The following is a 17,727-nucleotide window of genomic DNA, read 5'->3' as shown; positions in this document are numbered from 1 at the left end:
CGCCGACGATCTTTCTGGTTTCTAAGAAGACGCGGTCGTTGTTCCAGAGCGGGTTGAGGACGGAGAGTTGCCTGGCTATCCGGTTGTGTTCCCGGAGGAAGACGGTGTGCATGGACGTCAGACCAGGCTGTTCGTTCACGCGGACATCCCCCGCCTGAGAACAGGTCTCCTCCCCCGGAGACTCGTGCTCAGGACACCCCATCTCAAACTCCTCCGCTATGGCGCCTGGTAACAGCTCCTTCTTCTCAGAGTCTGTAGGGTTAGGCCGGGACTTGAGTAGACCACGGGCTGCCGAGAGAAAAACAGGGGTTTATTATTACTTCGTTTTCTAGTTCCACAGAACAAGGCAAAATGAGTTGTCAACAAAATAGAATGTTATTGTATTTCTATTCAAATATAGTCACTATGATGTACATTTTAGGGTAGAAAAACGTAAGAATTGAGAATTAGACATTTTTACCTTCCTCTTACGTTTTGCTAAGGAAGCTGCTACTGTAACATACCCGTAGCCAGGATTTTGAATGGGGGGGTTCGTCCCACTGCTTGAGGGGACCTCGAGCGCCGTAGGCGCGAGGTTCCTAGGGAAGTCCGGGGGCATGCTCCCCCGGAAAATTTTGAAAAATGAACCTTCTAAAATGGCATTTCGTACATTTTTGAGAGGATTTCCAAGAAAAAATCAGAGATAAATTTTGATTCAATGACAAAGGTAGCAGTTTTTCTACGATTCCAGTCCATCTTTTCAAGAAAAATGTTGGACCTGTACATAAAAAGATTATTAAAATGTGGACCAAAAAGTGGACCTTTACATAAAATGTGGTGGGGGGGTTCTTCCGAACCCCCGAACCCCCCCTGGCTACGGGCATGTGTAACTACATGTATGTGCATTGGAGAGGGCAGGTTGATGACAAGAGGAAACGTTGCTACATATATTCAGGGATATCGTGACTTACGAGACTGTGAAATCATGCCGGCTTGGCAGATGTATCCCCGGCGTCTCCGGCAGGGCACGTCGTTCCACTCGGCGCCCGTCCCTGCCAGGAAGTTCACGCAGTCCTCCCTCCCGGATATCTCAGGCTCTCCCGGCAGCCAGTTCGTGAAGTCACCTGGAAATTATTAATTTTATTAGTATCATCATTATCATTGGGTAAGTAGGCTTAAGGCTGAATTATGGGGAACAATCTGTTAGGGCTAAAACGCAAGACCATATAAATAAGTCTACTGTACATGTCTCCTGTGATTGTGTCTCTCACTTCACTGTCTTCATTTCTTATGCGCTGTAGCTTTTACTTACATTGAAATGATATATGACATATATGAATACAGTAGTAACTATATATCCCATACAAATAGCCCGTACCATCTTGAAGGATTGTCCCGTCTTCCCACCGCCATTCTCCCTCCACGTGTCTGTCGCTCAGGCCGAGCCAGAACGGGACTTCTGTGGACACCTGGTTCTTCAGGTCCACCAGAAACGTGTTGGTGTCGTTGTCTTTGGGCGTGGCGAGGATCCCGCCATCTTCCGCACAGCTGGCCGCCGCCGAGTCAAAGTCCTTTGCCGTTTGGGTAGCCTTGAAACAGCTTCGCCTGTGTCTGGTGTAGCCTGGAGGACACATCCCCTGGGCTGCGTGGGGGGAAACAAGAAATATATTAATAATCCAGCTTTATTTGAATTGGTCACAGAATTAGTAAACAGGTTGAAATGACATCGCCGATATTGTGCTAATGTAAGTTCTATGACACAGTTCTAAGAACTGTCACTGGTTAAAAGTCTTAACCTACATATGATCATCACTCTATGTCCAATGTTGAAATGAGACCAGGGATGTTTGATGCTCAGGAAAGCCAGTTGATAAGTTGGTTAAGGGAATACAATGAGCCAGATCCGTACCTTCATACACCTGTACTTCACACAGTGTGAGGGGCTCTAGGGTCGGCAGGAAGACTCCAACATAGCGGCCCTGACGACCGCCGCAGTCCACGGTGACAGTTTCCTGCCCCCTGGTCACCACGTGGTCCCCGCCGCACGACGGGTTGGACGCCACGACAGTCGAGTCCCCCACGTGAAGCCGGAAGGAGTTCAGCCGTTCCGAGCAGCAGTCCTGGCGATTGAAGATGACGACCTCGTCGATGTAGTGTGAGCTTCCCAGATCGACGTACCACCAGTTGTTGATGTCCTTTATTGTGTGGGTGCAGGACCTGGAGCTGTACACGCCGTTCGTGTCGCCGTCCACAGCGCGTTCCGGGACGCCGCCGAACCCTAGACTGGACTGCTGCGTGGGGCGCCCCAGGGCAAGGTTAGGGCCGCGCATTTCTGAAAAGAAAAAAAAAAGAAGATGAAACATCAGACCAAAAGTTCACACTTGTCTGTCTTCTTTTCTGGCCTTTACATTTACCTTTCCATGCACTGGCGTTTAAATCTTCAAGGTTCGCCCTACAGTCTTACAGGTGGGCCTTTGATCAATTTTGGAAGACCAAATCGCAAATAGTGGTCATAGTGCAGTAGATCAAACAGTTGCCTTACCTTCAGGCTTCTCCATATCTCTAAGCGCTTCCATCTCTTCTTCAGAAGAGCCGTAGACATTGGAGGCGTCTACGAAGGCGGTGATCTGGTTGACCTGTTGCCGCGGACCCATACGGCACCCTTCGTTCGGACTGGATCGCGAGCGGGCGAACGGTATACACGACGCACTGCTGAAGTCCTCGTCATCGGTGGAAATGGGAATGTTGAAGCAACGGTCGTCCTGGGAGTCACATTCACACACCAGACCTGGAAGCGGAAGAGCGTCATGATCATCATCTTTTAGGCAGACTTGTGCAATGTAAATATAATCTCCCAGGTAGCCTCGTAACGTGTCGAATGGAATTCATGACTATTAATTTTGTATTGTACAATTTCGTACTCCGCTTTAGAGCAAATATGAAGCATTTTGAATAACGTTACGTGTTGTGGATATTTCGCTCTTGTATTTTGTAACCTGGGAGTGATGAAGATGTCTCACCTTCCTCTTGGAAGTTTGGAGTCAGCGTGATGTCGTGGTCCAGGAACTGGCCGAACTGCATGACCATGTACGTGTTGACAGAGCTGGTTTTCCTGAAGTCCTCGTGCAGAGTGGAACTGACAAGCCTCGCGCTGGGGAGGGGGGCGCCGTTCTGGGCAGTCGTACGGGGTATCTTGAACCCTGAGAACACATGGTGAACACATCAGATGTTTAAACTGTTTTTACTCACAATATTTGAGTAATTATTTGTATTTGACCACCAGTGGGAAGTGACAGTGGAAGTGGAAATACAAGTGACGATGAAGTAACTTGAAGTAATTATTGTTACAGTGGCAAGTCATTGCAGACATCTCTCTCTATAAATATATGCTTATGTATTGTCCTGCCAATGAAAAATCCATTCCAAACACTGCCACATACCATCGCTATACTCTGACGGAAGCAGTCTCTTCTGGGGCTGTTCTGCACTTCCCCAGAGGGGGTGAACCCTGTTGTTACAACGGCCGTCTGCGGAGCGGAACTCGGGAATACCTGGCGGGTCGCAGGTGATTGGCTTCATCGATGTGACGTCACATATACTCGTCAAGTTTGTCGAGGCGACCTTGGTTAGTGCCTCAAAACTCATATTGTATTGGCTGAAACAATGGGAACGACAACTTTTGTCAGATGCTGTACATGAGATCACGATAAATGCATGCGAACATTACACAAATATGGCAATGAAAAACTAGAAGATATGAGGAATCTTATTTACCTGCTCATGAATTGCTCTGCCACATCCTCGAGGACCCAAGCACACTGACTGAGCTCCACGGACATGGGTGTGGAATTGTGGACAACTCTCAGTTTGTGTTGCGTCCTGGACTCCGTACGGAGAGTGTCACCTTCAACGGTAAAAAAACAACACTTAGTATTCAGGGACACAGTTAGTACCAACAGTAACGTTGTTGACGAATGGAGAGGGATATTTTTTTTGCAGAAAATGCTTACATGTTTCCTCCGTTTACATGTAAATTCAGCGTGTATGCACGCTGGCCAGAGTAAGGCTTTTGCTCCTACCTCCGAATAAGGCTTTCGTTCTTTGTTCCAGGTTTGCCTTGGCCAACGTGATCACCCTCTGTAGTTCTTCGTCTGTAGGACTCCGGGCGACAACCGTCCATGGCGCCACGGCAGATATTAGAAGTAGTATCTGGAACAATCTGGAGGGAAGCGACATGTCGTCAGCGTTTTCTCATTAAATGAATAAGTGTTCGCTGTAGGGTACGTGATCACCGAAATCTGCTACAGAAAGCAACAGAACGAACTGACAGGTTCGTTTGGCTGAGGTTCCGAGTAAATAACACTGACTACACTACAGCTGTGTGTAGCTATTTTGATATCTCTAGCTTTAGACCAGTACTGGATCCAGAACATCAGCTCACGAGGCACTCGTCACCCAGGTGTGACATCACTTTGTTAGTTTCACCTGCGTTCCCGCAACCTGACGATAATCAAGTTAACGAGAATTAACAACTATAGATTGGTTTGCTCCACTCCCATGTCACTTTCTGACAGAGCAGGTTTGTCTATTTTAACCGCCAGAACATGTGTGTTTCCAAATTAACGTATAGCGTTTCCTTTCATTTCGGTACCACAATCTAGTGTACAAAACTGATTGTAACACAGAAAAGGCAATATCGCAAAATGATTTATAAATGGAAGCGCGATTTTGGTCGGTTTCATATTTCATGAACAAGCTCCTGTCACGGCGTCAAATTTCAACCTGGTTGCAGTGGCATTAACACTGCCCTCATTTTTTTCTTCACAAAAATAAAGTTTGTGGCTGAAACATGCTGTCCTTATGCAAGCACACAGAACTTTTAGACAACTCCGGAAGATTAAAAAAAATCGAAGCTATAAATCACGAGAAAGGAGAAAGAAAACTTACCTTGCATGCATGATGTCCACAGCTGAGTAGCAGGTCCGATGGTGGGATGTGCCGTCGCAGAATCTTGATGGTCTCTCTTCCGATACACCTGTCTTTCTGAAGATCTCCTGCACCGAGCGCCCATTTTATAATCCCAACTCCCATTGTCCGAGCATCAGCACGAGTCACCAAGACTACTTCCCTCGCCTTTGACGTCATCAACGTAACCAGAAATACTTGACCAAAACGTCTCTTCGGGGAAAGCCCGCATGCTCCAGGGAGCCAAAGCTTTGTTTTATCCTATTCAGGTGCATCGCCAGGTCCCCACGCGCCCCCAAATTATGACGTGGGTTTGTGACGAACAAAAATCACGCCCACCCAGCTGATAAGATAGTGCTATTGTTTTGTATTTAATCCATAATTACAAGCTAATTGGTGTTATTTCAGTGTATAAGGACGCATTCATATTCAGTGAGAGTGTCCGCCCAACAAATCAGCGATGTTTTCTTGGGATGTATAATTACAGTTGGAACTTGGAAGTAGGAAGTGAAAGTCTTGTGAATCGGAAGATGTCGAGAGTGAAGAAACTAAAAAACTAATGAAGAATAGCCAGTCAGGACTGTACGTACTAGACTACTGCATTGAAGACTCCTTCTTAGAAGTCACTGTTTACTCTCCACCAAAATTTACTAAACAGAGTGGAACTCGGAGTGACTAGCTAGGTGCACATCCTGATACCAACACAACAACACAATGACATACAATGACGTCACATGTACCATCTCTGGTTGGCACGGAAGATTTAGTGGGGTTACAAAACAAAGTGTCAGAGTTCTAAAAAAAGGACATCATTCTGAGAAAGCATAGGCTTCGAATAAGAAAGAAATTAGATGAAACAGCTACACGGTTTTCGTTTCTCCTATCCTCCTCAGCGGTGGAAGTGTAGAATGAATCGTATCTATTGATAGCCTGGTTCAAGTACTAAGTATCTTTATCTTCCTTAAGTGTTCATTTCATATTTTTGAAATCTTATATATCAGAAACTTTAGCAGCCTTCAAGCTCTTCAGAAAGGCTACGGTATGGACAGTGCTACAAGTTTCTACAGAAGGAGAGGGAAGGCATAGGAAAGTCGACTGATCGACCCCGGAAGCCCCTGGTCTGTCCCAGGACCAGAGAAAACACACACCTGGCGACAGGTGATTCTCAGTTACTGCGTCCTATCGGACCCTTCTGAGACTGGTCAAGAGTTAGGCACGCCAAGGAAACCAAGTCATGCACGTAAGATCTAGAGACGCGTCATCTATTGTGTGTATTTGTGGTAGAAACATCAGGGCACGTCACTGGACACTGTCCGCATCTCCACATCGTGACCAGTCACGCCTGATTAGGCTCCAACTGTTCCTTTACTTCTTCATCACTGACCCGAATCTATGACGTGTTTGAATTCGTCGCCGTCCGTTTTTATTTTGGTTTTACACACAAGGCATGACGGTACATATACGTCATGGGTTTGGAAGTTTTGCCTCCTCTACAGACAGAGGTTCGGCTGATATGCTTATTTTTGACGTGTTTTGGGGCATCTTATAGTACATATACGACGGAAATTGTGCACTGTGTGGTGTTTTTTTACAGGAATTTTTTTCCGCCATTCAAACTAGTGGCGTATTAGAATTTGATACTATCTTTGATACTGCTTGGAGATAAGGTTTTGCCTGGTGTGGTCAGAAACCAATTTAACACTGTAATTGATTTCCTTCCTCCAGAGAGCCCAAGCATTGTTTCATCCTATTCAGACACATCGTCAGGTCCCCGTGGGCACCCAAATTATGACGTAGGTTTGTGACGAACAAAAATCACACCGGCACCCAGTTGATAAGATGATGCTATAAATATGCTATTGTTTCGTATTTAATCTATAATTACAAGGTAATTGGTCTTATTTTAGGGTATAACGACGCATTCATATGTATCAGTGTATTGAGAGTCTCCGCCCAACAAATCAGTGATGTTTTCTTGGGACGGTTACTGCTGGCAACCATTGTGAGTTGTGACCTACTTCTGCGGGAAGTAAATTGGAAGTGACTGCGAATTAAAAGATTTCGATGGTGAAGACTATATAAAACCTAATGGATTGAAGACTCCATCATTGAAGACTCCTTCACCACAAAAATTACTGATTATTCTTCACTAAAATCAAGGTGTAAGGGTGACCAATCAGGTGGAGTTCCTGGAACCAACGTAAGGACATACGATGACGTCAGGTCCACGGACTGTCTCTGATCGACACGAAAGCTTTAATGGCGTTTCAGCACCAAGTCTTGAAAAAAGGAACACCCATAGAACCCATTTGGTTCTATAGCTAATATATCGATGCATCTACGCTACACGATTTTTGCTTCTCCAATGCCCCCCAGTGATATTCCTATATTTTCTATGAATGCTCATTTCTAATTTCTGAAATCAAATTCTAGTACAATGTATATACATATAACATATACTAGTATACCCATTCCAACCTGGTCTACCGGCGATTCTTACTTGTAGCTTGTTAATGTAAATTGTGTACGTAAATGCGCGCGATAACATTTGAAACTGCTCCTACTATCGATCGTTCTGGAGAGCTGTTGTCAGGCGATTTAAGATAATTGCTGTAAACTAATTGGACGTATTAAGACCATTGCATTGGGAAGTCCTCATACGAGTGCTGACCCAACAGGTAATTTGAATCCGGTAAAATGGCTGTAGACTACTACATTATGTACAGTTCAGAATCAAATGATCAAGCTGAGATGTACATAATAGTGTCACATAATGCTTGATTCACAGATCAGGAGATCACTAAAGCAACCTGCTCATTTCTACTTCATATATAATGTAAGGAGATATATAAATTCAATTTCAGTACTCAAGAGAACTGTCATACGGCAAAGGTGGAAAATTTATTCAGTGCAATTGACATATTGCAGTTCATTATACCACAAAGCAGCAAGCATTCTCAGGCAGTTGTGTGTTACCCTATATTTCCTTAGCACAAGCATTTTTTGTAACTATCAGGAGTGCATGTACCTATAGTCAACATGTAACACCCCCCTCACACCTGCTTATTTTCATGTTAGAGGTTTGAAGTCTGGTTTTAATGGCACAAATTTGAGCTACAAAAAGTCAGAGGTGCTACAAGTAGTTTGGAATGGAAACTTTCAAACTATGAAGTGACTTGGATCAAGTTTTTATGGGATATATTTAGAGTGGAGATGTAGAATGTGTTCATCAGACTTAATGGTAGGAATGAGATGAAAGACAGAAGAATAAAATTGGTAAAGGATGGTAAAGGAAAGTTAGATGATTGCATTATAAATGATTCCATGATACAGCTAATGCACAACTGTCGACAGACTCAACACATTCTTGGTGTACTGCATTAAAATGACTGACATTACTTGTTATCGTCAGACACTGGAATGAGATGTTGTGTTTGTCAGAAACCATTCCTCTGTAATATGTACAATACGTGGTTTCCTATCTACAGCCTACTGCTCTATGTTTCCATGTGGTGAGTTGCATAGAGACTGCACACTGTATTGTGCGAGATACAAAATTCATTAGAAAAGCTAATTTAAACAAAATTGTTGCACCAGTTCATTAGCTACATTAGGGTGATCCAACCCTCCACATATCATAATTAATTGGTTTATATAGGTATCATGTAGTCTTGTGCTTGTAGGCAATAGTCTTTAGTACTCTTTACGCATGTGAGAATACACCTAAGTTACATGTGCCGCCAGACTGCATGTGGAGGTTGGAATAGTGGTCTTGAAAAGATTATGGTCAACTGGTATAACTGCCAATGGGCATACACTTCAGCCCACCATGCACATCTCAATCTTGTTGAACAGAACAGGTCTTCATGTCATTCTGTGTTTTATGTATTCTTTGGCAACCTGACATTGTATGGCTGCCTTTAGGAGATTGTTACCTCTACTACTGGCTCTAGCCATTATATTCTACCCTCTTTTTAAAAATTCTAAACTCGTTTTGTAATTCCTAATGCCATTATGTTACCAATGCAAAAAAAATGTAAAAAAAATGTATCAAAATTAATATTTTTTCAACATACACTTTGTTGACACAACACAAAGAGCTGAAACAACAAAGACTTTTCAATTTGCTTTAAGCTATCTGAAAACAAAGTAAGCTACTGGAGAGTACCCTAATATACTGGCCTACTATTACTGGTTAAACAAACAATTTTGGGTCAAATCTAAAGATCTCTGACCTTCATGTAGTTAACAGAAATCAGTTACAGTATCATGAGAAGCTACAGTAGAGAAAAGGTATCCAGCAATTTGACATCATGTCCATATTCTAAATATGACGATTTAAGGCAGTTGTAGTTGGCATTGACCTTAGAACATTGACCCCTCCTATTCCTAATCTGTGAACTCCCTATGGCCCCTGTGTGCTAGAGATGCGTAAGTAATGGAGGAACTTGAAGCAGAGGCTGACCACCAGGTGCCAGATGTTCCGAGCGATCTTCGTCCGCGCGATCAACACTCGCCAGAACAGCACGATCAGGATGGTGTTGAAGCCCCAGCGGATGTTACGGAGCCTGGGGGGAAGTTCAAAATCATGGCTTGAAGAAGTAGCTTACTCAGATTTGTGTTCATTTATCTACTTAATATGTAATTATTTATTTATTGAAATTTACCACATCTGTGGCAGGATGGACATAACAAGTGACTATCGCCTTTTCAAGAGGTAACCAAGAGACCTAACTGTAAGGTCTGAACCACTCACACATGGAACGACCCCTACTCTTTATAACAAGTGACAGCTCAGCTGCTGTATGATGCGTCACATGTACAATGTGTGTACATGTACATATGGCTTACTTGTTGAGATGTGCCTTTGCTAGAGGGAGCTGGTCCATGTCCTCCTTCAGCACATACTTCTTGGTGCCCAGGACGTAGTTCTCCATATAGGTCGGCCAGTGGAGGCCACGGCAGTCAAACTTGAAGATCTGCAAAGTGTTAGGGAAATGCCTCAGTACAAACAGTCTGATACCACAGGGATTAGATTGCAGGGATGAATTGTTATTTTAACGTCAAAAAGATTCTGCATACTAGTGTACTATAGTACCCTTACTGTGCATAACCCTACGGAAATATTTACATGTAGGTGTACTGGTGCACCACAGTTAATTAGGTGCACAGCTCCAGTTAAAATGAGGTGCATATGTAGCCAGTATTTCACTGGGTGAGATACCTTCTTGTCTTCCTCCCCCATCTTGGCCATGAGTGCATCTACGTTAGCATGGCTCCACTCCCAGTGGTGCAGGGTGAAGTACTCCATGCTCTGGAGGGCCTTCTCCAACTTGTTATACATCTTCACAATCCTGCAATAAAAGGAAACAATCTGTCTTTTTTTGCTGTCAGGTAAATGAACCAAATTATGTGTTCTGAAAGGAGAACAAATTTGGTGCTATGTGGTTGCCTTTTACAGGGGCAGAAACCACAACAAATGGCAAACATGGCTGGATATACATTAGTCAATTCCTAGTGGCTATGAAAATAAGAATGTCAGACAAAAAGTTTATAGGTAACACAGAAGAAAAACATGTCATACTGACCTGGGTTTCTGTCCAATCATCCTGAGCCAGATATCATACAGGTATGCTGGACCCTTGTGGCTGACGATTTGCCAGTACTGGTACATGAAGCTAGAGAAAATATTGCAAAACAAAAGTTTATTGTTAATTATTGTTTCTCAAGTTATCAAAGACAACCCTATAACATGATAAAACAAGTGCTGATAAAAGGGTGGCACTGTGGGGTGGTAAAGTTGGTAATGGTAGCAGGGAAAGACATAGCTTTGGAGCCATTCTATTTGTATACCGGTGCTCACATAGTCATACTCCCGACCGAAAAATTGGTCTGGCACCCAGGCTACAGAAGATGGACCCTTTCCTTAAAAATTTTTAAAAGATTTATTTGAACATCATGACAACATAATGTTTTTCCATATAAAATCTCGCCAAATATAATCAAAATTGGTTGCACAATCTTTTTTCTAATTTGTGTCAGAAGACATGATAAAAGGTCACAGCAACTTCACTTTTCATCTCCAACTACTTTGTACTTTACGACTTCTGATATTCTTGCCATGAAAAACTGGATTGCAGTACAACCTTCTTGTTATACTACAACAGCTACAATCAAACTGACCTGTTACTGGCAAGTGCACAGTTGGGTCTCCTGAAAGGCTTGTCAAGAGGGTATTTCTTGAAGATGCTGATCAACATGCCCTCTGTGTGGAAGATAACACTTTTAATAAGTAAAATCACAGATTATACAAGACTACAAAATACACAGCCAAGAAGTAAACAGCATTACCAAAGTGATAACAGTTGCAAAAAATCAATCATATACAGGGTACCAATTTTCTTGCTTTAACACAATCACTAATATGTACATGTACATGACAGGACTTACCAATCTCTCCCCATCTGAAGGGGTTGACACCCCCTGATGTGGAATTGTACACAGGGATGTTCTCTGGCCTGAAAAACACATGCAACAAACTTCATCTTTGGGTCCTGGTCCATTATTACAAACTTCACTCCAAAACAAAAACAAACAACAGTTACCTAATTTTTTCTGTTCACTTTTGCAAGAATTTAAGACAGATGACTCCAGTTACATGTAGAATCCTGTGACATCCCACAAGGAGTTAAAAATGTCTGGAAGCTTGAAAATTGTGTTTTTCCTTTTACCAGTCACCCCCAAGGGTCATTCTTCTAAGATACAAATGAATTAAGCTTAAGATGTTTGTGAGTTTCTTGTTGTTGTCATTTGTAAAGATGGTGAGAATCCCACCTGGAGACAGCAGTGTCCCAGGCTACAGCAATCATGAGGTTGGCAGGCAGATCTACTGGTATGATATCAGCATAAGCGTTATACTCTCCCCGCATGGTCCGCAGCAAGCCCTTTCCTGCCTGCAGATGAAAGTAAATAAAGGGTAGGTGATACAGCAGGGCAAATCAATGCATAATTCCAAAATGGTTGTTGACACAGTAGGATAAATGCTGCAAAAAAAAAAAAAAGAAATGTAAAATTCATCTGATCAAAATGCCCCATGCTACTGATGTTGAACATGAAGCTATAGCTATAAAGTAAGAGCATACTCACAGCAACAAACAGCCCACTAGGTCCATTGAAGTTGTCACACCAGCCCTATAGGGGAATCCCAAAATGTGATTTTTTTACTGACACATTCAGTCTAAACAGGAGTATTTCAAAATAGACATACACCATATATCAAATCCATCACTGTGCTACAAAGAATGTATGATGTGAGCTTTCTCTCAAATTTGTGATGGTAATGTTTTAACTGACAACTATCAGACCTTGAGTAATGTAGTCAATGTAATTCAGTAATGTTCACAGACTGTCATACTGATTTGCACCAATAACTGATCCCTCCCGATACAGTGTACGTACCATCAGAGGTTCTCTCCAGGAGGCACCGATGATAGAAGGCCTGACGATGGCCAGGGGCAGGTCAGCTGCCTCCTGGGTCAGTACGTACTCCGCGCAGGCCTTAGTGAAGGTGTAGGTGTTGGGTCTTTTACCTATCAGGTCTGGAGTCAACTTAGTCACCATGGAGTCATCCATCCATCTACAGAAACATAGCACCACGTTGGTGAGCTTCAAACTCACAGCTGTGGAATACTGTGAATGCATCTCCTTTCGCAGTTTTATTCTCAGTTTTCCCAGTGTTCTCTGAATGTGAAATCATGACACCACATATTGGGCTTGTGATCACTGCGAAAACCTTTTCCCTCATACTACAAAACCAGCACAGAAGTAAATGCAAAAAGTGCCCCTATAGCTATAGGATACTGTTACGCAGGTAACCCTCTTCTCAAAGAAACTGTGCTATACAACTGTAATTTCACATTAGCAAACTAGCATATATAGCAGCATACAGACAGGATTTGAAGGAAACCAGCTACATTATACTCTTCATTGACAATTTCTGTACTTAGTACTTACTCTAGGGCATCAATCAGCTTCTGAGGCTGCACAGGGGGCGGGTAGATAACCTCTTCAATGTAAGCCCTGTCACAGTTGGCGTAGGCAGTTGACACATGCACAAAAGCCTGTAGTAGGAACACACTTACTTGAGTTCTGGGCAGTAACAGTGACAACATCATTTGCTACAAACATTATCAGCTAGATTCAAATCCAAAAACAACAGATCCAGAAGCAGGATTTCTAGCACTTGCTTATATCCAATTGTTATCTAGCTGTCTTACGAGGACCATTTCCAAACTTTAGTGCTCCTTTAATCCAAAAAACAAAACTGTCCAGTGGATTAACTCAGGAAACCCATAGTCAATAATGAAAGATGTTTGTTCTAACCTGAAGGTGTTTGAGTTTGTGGCACAAGGCGATGACGTACTGTGTCCCTACAACATTCAGCTGCATGGAGGGTCTGAAAGGGGGATCAAAAATCATCACTCATTTGTAACATATGGCATCTACAAACACCACTTTGGATCCCAACCTGATGTTATGATGGTACAGATACAGTTGCAAAAGGATTGAGGTGTGCAGCATTTATGTGCAGGTCGTTTTTCAAGGAGGCATTTCAGCCAATAGGCTGTTTGGACCATAATGAGTACACAGTTCTGATCAGAGTTGGGTTATAGAACAAGCATGTTGGATGGGACATGTAATTAGCTTACTTTAGAGGGTCATCAAATCTAACTGTCGCTGCAGAGTGGAAGAGGATGTGGATTTTCGACACCAGCATGTCTACGTCTGATTGGCTGATGCCTAAGGCGGGTTCACACATGTCTCCTGGGATGGCGTGCAGCTTGTGGTGGAAGGATGGCTGTTCATGGCGAACTTTGTCAAAGAGCTGGAAAAAAAATACAAACACAAATTTAGCAAAAACAAATATGTACACCATGTGCTGCATGTTTCTGTCTGTAGTGGTCACTGGGGAAGTCTTAATTCATTACTTAAATGTAAGTAAATAAAGAAGCTCAGGATTTTTGGAGATTAAACTGTTCTACAATTGACATAAAAACTAGTTATATGATTTGTGCAAACAAAATGAATACACAACTTCAAACCTGTACCACACAATCACAATGATACTCCATACATTGATATCTCAATGTTTCAGATATTTGTAAGTACAAGACCTTTTCATTGTATAAACCCAGTTGAAAGGATATCAAGGAGTGTGGTCTGTCCAGTACAGACCCACAGGATAGAGCTAGCTGGAGGCGTGGTGTCCAGAACAGCCGACTGCTGCCCACCCCTGGGACAGGGAAACCGGCAGTATAATCTAAACACGGATAGTGAGTGAGTGAGTGAGTGAACATACCTTACAGCCTATAATCTTGTTCAACCTTTCTTGGGCAGTCTGGTCTCCTCTTGGCCTGATCAACAGATAAATTCCCTCCACTTCTGGGCAGGAACGTAGCAGCTTTTCAACAAGGACCTTTCCCAGGAATCCTGTTGCCCCAGTAATGAAAACATTCTTGTCCTTGTAAAAGTCGGCAATAGCAGATGCCATTTTGATTGTATTACGTTGTACTTATTCCTTCTCTTGCCAGCAAAATTTTCATTAATTCTATAGACTCTCTATTAGATATTTCATATACCTATCAATAAATGTTTATAAAAATATTGCTTTAGGGTTTAGGTTTACTGCACACGATTGTCAGCAAGCTTAAGTTCAAGTTCTCTTTTGTAGACAGGTGTTGTAACAGGTGTTCTGACAGGTGCTGTTAACAGGTGCTAACAGGTGGTCCTGGTGTGAAGAATGGTGTATTTATGAGGGTGGTGAGGACACTGATGTCATCTTGTCATGGCCAGTCTCTCTGCAGAACAAAAAAACAGATATGGGAATGAATAATTAATGCTGGTACATTGTATCTGAGCCGGCATATCACACTGTGTTAACCACATCTTATATAATGTTCCTACCTCCAGCTGAAGAATACATACTGTAAATACAGAAACTTTTGCAGTGGTTTTATTTTCGCTGTTTTCTTAGTGACCTCTCCACTGGAAATTGAATATACTTTACTGCTAATATGCCTCCCTTGTATGATTATTGCATCAGTGCCACAGACTGGTTTCAAGCACAAATTTAAAACACTGCAAAAGAAGTAACATTGTCTACAGCAGCTACAAGCTTAAAAGTTAATTGCCTGTCAACATGTGACAAGATCACCATGTGCAAATGTACTGTTCTGTTGCCTCTTAATCATCTTGTTTAGCAGTTAACCTGAATATAACTCTTATTAGTCTTAAGTCACTTTCACTTGTGCTTCCGTTTTTAGAATGCCATAGACCACACTTGGAAGTCAGAAGCAGTTACCATTATTAAATTTAGATCTAGAATATAGGTACAACATCTATTGGTGCATTAAACTACTGACATGCTTCTGCTTTTTCTGGGTCATGTTTTGTATATATGGGGCCGTAGCCCATGCACTTCTGCACTACATCACTTCAATAGTATTGCTTGAATTTCTGAGAGAGTAAATATCACTTTTTTCAGGCTACCAACTACATTTCACCACAAAATCATCAGCCTGAAATTAGCAGACATGCATTTGGTATGTAAAGACTGTCACATACCAAATGCATGACATAGTAACCTAACCTGTTTGAACTGCTTACTGGCAAATTTTGTCTGGGCATCAGGTGCCCTTTAGGGGCTCAAACAATGTGTCTAATGACGCAAATACAGCCGAATATTCTAGACTAGTAGTCTAGAGCAACTACTTAAGGGAGGGAAGGTATGAAATAGAGGTATACTGTAGATTCCAAGGCACTTTATATATCACAAATGTCCCATGCAGAACAATTGTAACCGAGACTGTTTCAAAACAAGTACAAGTTGTGAGCTGTGCATGGGTAGGCATGTGTAGGTGTGGTACTATAGCCACTCCTTCCCTAGTCAGCCCATTGTGGGACATACCAACATCGTTTCACTGTAAGCCAACCAGAGGACAGGTAGAGAAATCTGATCATGTTTGTTTTGTGGTTTCCTGGCGACTGAGCACACATGGCCTGTACTAGTGTAACTATTCATTCCTGTCACCTTTATCCTTGGTGACCGGTCCCTGATAGTGGTGATATAACTTGTACAAAGTGTTTAAACAGTATGACTGATAAGTTTCCAGGGGTTTCTGAATATAACCAGCACAGTATAAATGTAACTGTATATATGGGATGCTAAAGGCACCAGTGCAGATCTAGAAGTCTAAAAAATTAATGGCTGCCATAAACTTGAAAAGAGAGCAGAGAAACAAGTACTACAAGAACTGAGGAAAACTTGATAACCAAGTACATGTAGTATATTGCAACATGCATTTCTATATCACCATCTGCAGACACAAAAAAAATCACCCTAAAAAGTTAAGTCAAATACATCAAAATTAGATAAAGATTTGTACGTCATGTACTAAGGACCAAAATATTTTCACTTGAAAATCAAAATGACTGAGTCTTGCCTATTACATGGTACTATATTACATCATTCTCTACCCTAGTAACTTGGGACTGTGCAACTTGTATTTAGAGTCATGACTACTCAGAGCTTGAAATAATGTTACTTCATGTATGTTTGTGGGGACTAGATTTTGCTATAGAACTTTGTAGGGGACAGGGGCTTTTCGTAGTTAGATTACCTGGGCTGGTAATTATTCAGTAAACAAACATTCATGCCAAGTGTGCCTTTTTCGTAACTGCCACTGTCATGGGTTTATTATGTGATGTCAAAAAAATGTGTCTCATGCTTTATTACTGTACAAAGTAATTTGGCAATGGCTACCGGTATTGACAGGCAAATCCTGTATTTATTGAAATGAGTTTCGAGCCCGGCTACAGGATTCTGTCTTACCATAAACTCAGAGGAAAATGGGCATATTACTTTAGGATATACCTGGGATCTGGGATCTCTGCAGGTCAGATTAATTCTGAATGAAGTTGTTCTCACATATCATAGAGGTAATAACCTCCTTCCACTGAACAATAACTAGGAACCCATCCTGAAGTCTATACAGAAGTTTCCCTGAGAGTAAAAGAAATGTATCAATGTTAGGAATGTAAGATAAGTTCTGTTTTATCCTCATGGTTTTATTATTAATGAATTCCATTTTGTATTATTCCTAGCCTAAAGTTTACATGATACCACAATAAAATTGAATAAATAATTTGTGTGTTCAATATAAAATGTTTAGAAGAAGCAAGAGTGGTTGACAGCACAATTCAAATCGATCTGGACTGTGCAAGTGCAATAAATTATAGAAGACAATAAGCAAAATTGGCGCAAAAGGAGATCACAGAAAATAATTCATGGCGAACATAAAATTATATAGCCACGCCCTGTCGATTATAGAGGCCATGTGGGTGCAGTGGGAGGGGGGCGTGCCTTACGAGCACAGGTCCAGATCTTCCCGGGTCAATTCCCGGGTACTGCTGTCTCGCCACTAAAACACACACAGTACGCCACAAAATAAACCTGATCAGATAATACTTTAAGGCAAATACTTTGCGGTCAAGGGTCGTGTTCTGGCCAAATTATATAACCTAGCCGGTTACAGACCACCGCGCGGTATTACCTACCGGTGAGTCAACTTATCCGCCAGACAACTGTGTCAAAAATTCCACACTAAAAAACTTGATTTTCACAGCTGTAGACAACATGAAATCCCGCTTACCTTATTGTTTCTGTGTACTTGTCTGTCTTGTTGTAAAAGTTTGAAATGATACAAATATAGAGAAATGCTGACC

At 42.1% G+C, this 17,727-nt stretch overlaps 2 protein-coding genes and 1 long non-coding RNA gene across 4 annotated transcripts in view; 1 reads left to right on the top strand and 2 right to left on the bottom strand.

The window, feature by feature from the left end:
- Window positions 1-5,042, bottom strand: part of LOC109475417 — a 5,295-nt gene extending 253 nt beyond the window's left edge. Inside the window, exons 1-10 of the mRNA XM_019776020.1 lie at window positions 4,927-5,042; window positions 4,059-4,198; window positions 3,754-3,883; window positions 3,420-3,634; window positions 3,000-3,179; window positions 2,522-2,767; window positions 1,889-2,311; window positions 1,358-1,621; window positions 951-1,103; window positions 4-288 (exon numbers count right to left, since the gene is read on the bottom strand). Coding sequence (XP_019631579.1) covers window positions 4-288; window positions 951-1,103; window positions 1,358-1,621; window positions 1,889-2,311; window positions 2,522-2,767; window positions 3,000-3,179; window positions 3,420-3,634; window positions 3,754-3,883; window positions 4,059-4,198; window positions 4,927-4,937 — 2,047 coding nt within the window. The 5' untranslated portion in view covers window positions 4,938-5,042. The remainder of the gene's footprint in view (window positions 1-3; window positions 289-950; window positions 1,104-1,357; window positions 1,622-1,888; window positions 2,312-2,521; window positions 2,768-2,999; window positions 3,180-3,419; window positions 3,635-3,753; window positions 3,884-4,058; window positions 4,199-4,926) is intronic.
- Window positions 5,043-5,591: 549 nt separating this feature from the next.
- On the top strand, window positions 5,592-14,240 carry LOC109475553. Its single transcript, XR_002140553.1, has 3 exons — window positions 5,592-5,603; window positions 9,544-9,545; window positions 14,146-14,240. It is a non-coding gene; the product is annotated as an uncharacterized LOC109475553 (long non-coding RNA).
- The window catches only part of LOC109475549 (fatty acyl-CoA reductase 1-like), a 12,269-nt gene continuing 2,368 nt past the window's right edge, over window positions 7,827-17,727 (bottom strand). For both annotated transcript variants that reach the window (XM_019776204.1, XM_019776205.1), the window contains exons 2-14: window positions 14,303-14,801; window positions 13,653-13,828; window positions 13,327-13,399; window positions 12,958-13,064; window positions 12,403-12,580; window positions 12,091-12,135; window positions 11,779-11,897; window positions 11,395-11,462; window positions 11,128-11,209; window positions 10,533-10,622; window positions 10,169-10,298; window positions 9,796-9,923; window positions 7,827-9,512 (exon numbers count right to left, since the gene is read on the bottom strand). In XM_019776204.1, coding sequence (XP_019631763.1) covers window positions 9,350-9,512; window positions 9,796-9,923; window positions 10,169-10,298; window positions 10,533-10,622; window positions 11,128-11,209; window positions 11,395-11,462; window positions 11,779-11,897; window positions 12,091-12,135; window positions 12,403-12,580; window positions 12,958-13,064; window positions 13,327-13,399; window positions 13,653-13,828; window positions 14,303-14,494 — 1,551 coding nt within the window. In that variant the 5' untranslated portion in view covers window positions 14,495-14,801 and the 3' untranslated portion in view covers window positions 7,827-9,349. The remainder of the gene's footprint in view (window positions 9,513-9,795; window positions 9,924-10,168; window positions 10,299-10,532; window positions 10,623-11,127; window positions 11,210-11,394; window positions 11,463-11,778; window positions 11,898-12,090; window positions 12,136-12,402; window positions 12,581-12,957; window positions 13,065-13,326; window positions 13,400-13,652; window positions 13,829-14,302; window positions 14,802-17,727) is intronic.

This window comes from Branchiostoma belcheri, unplaced genomic scaffold (assembly GCF_001625305.1).
Source record: "Branchiostoma belcheri isolate BF01 breed outbred unplaced genomic scaffold, Haploidv18h27 scaffold34, whole genome shotgun sequence".
Lineage (NCBI taxonomy): Eukaryota > Metazoa > Chordata > Leptocardii > Amphioxiformes > Branchiostomatidae > Branchiostoma > Branchiostoma belcheri.
This window is presented reverse-complemented; position numbering and strand designations above follow the sequence as displayed.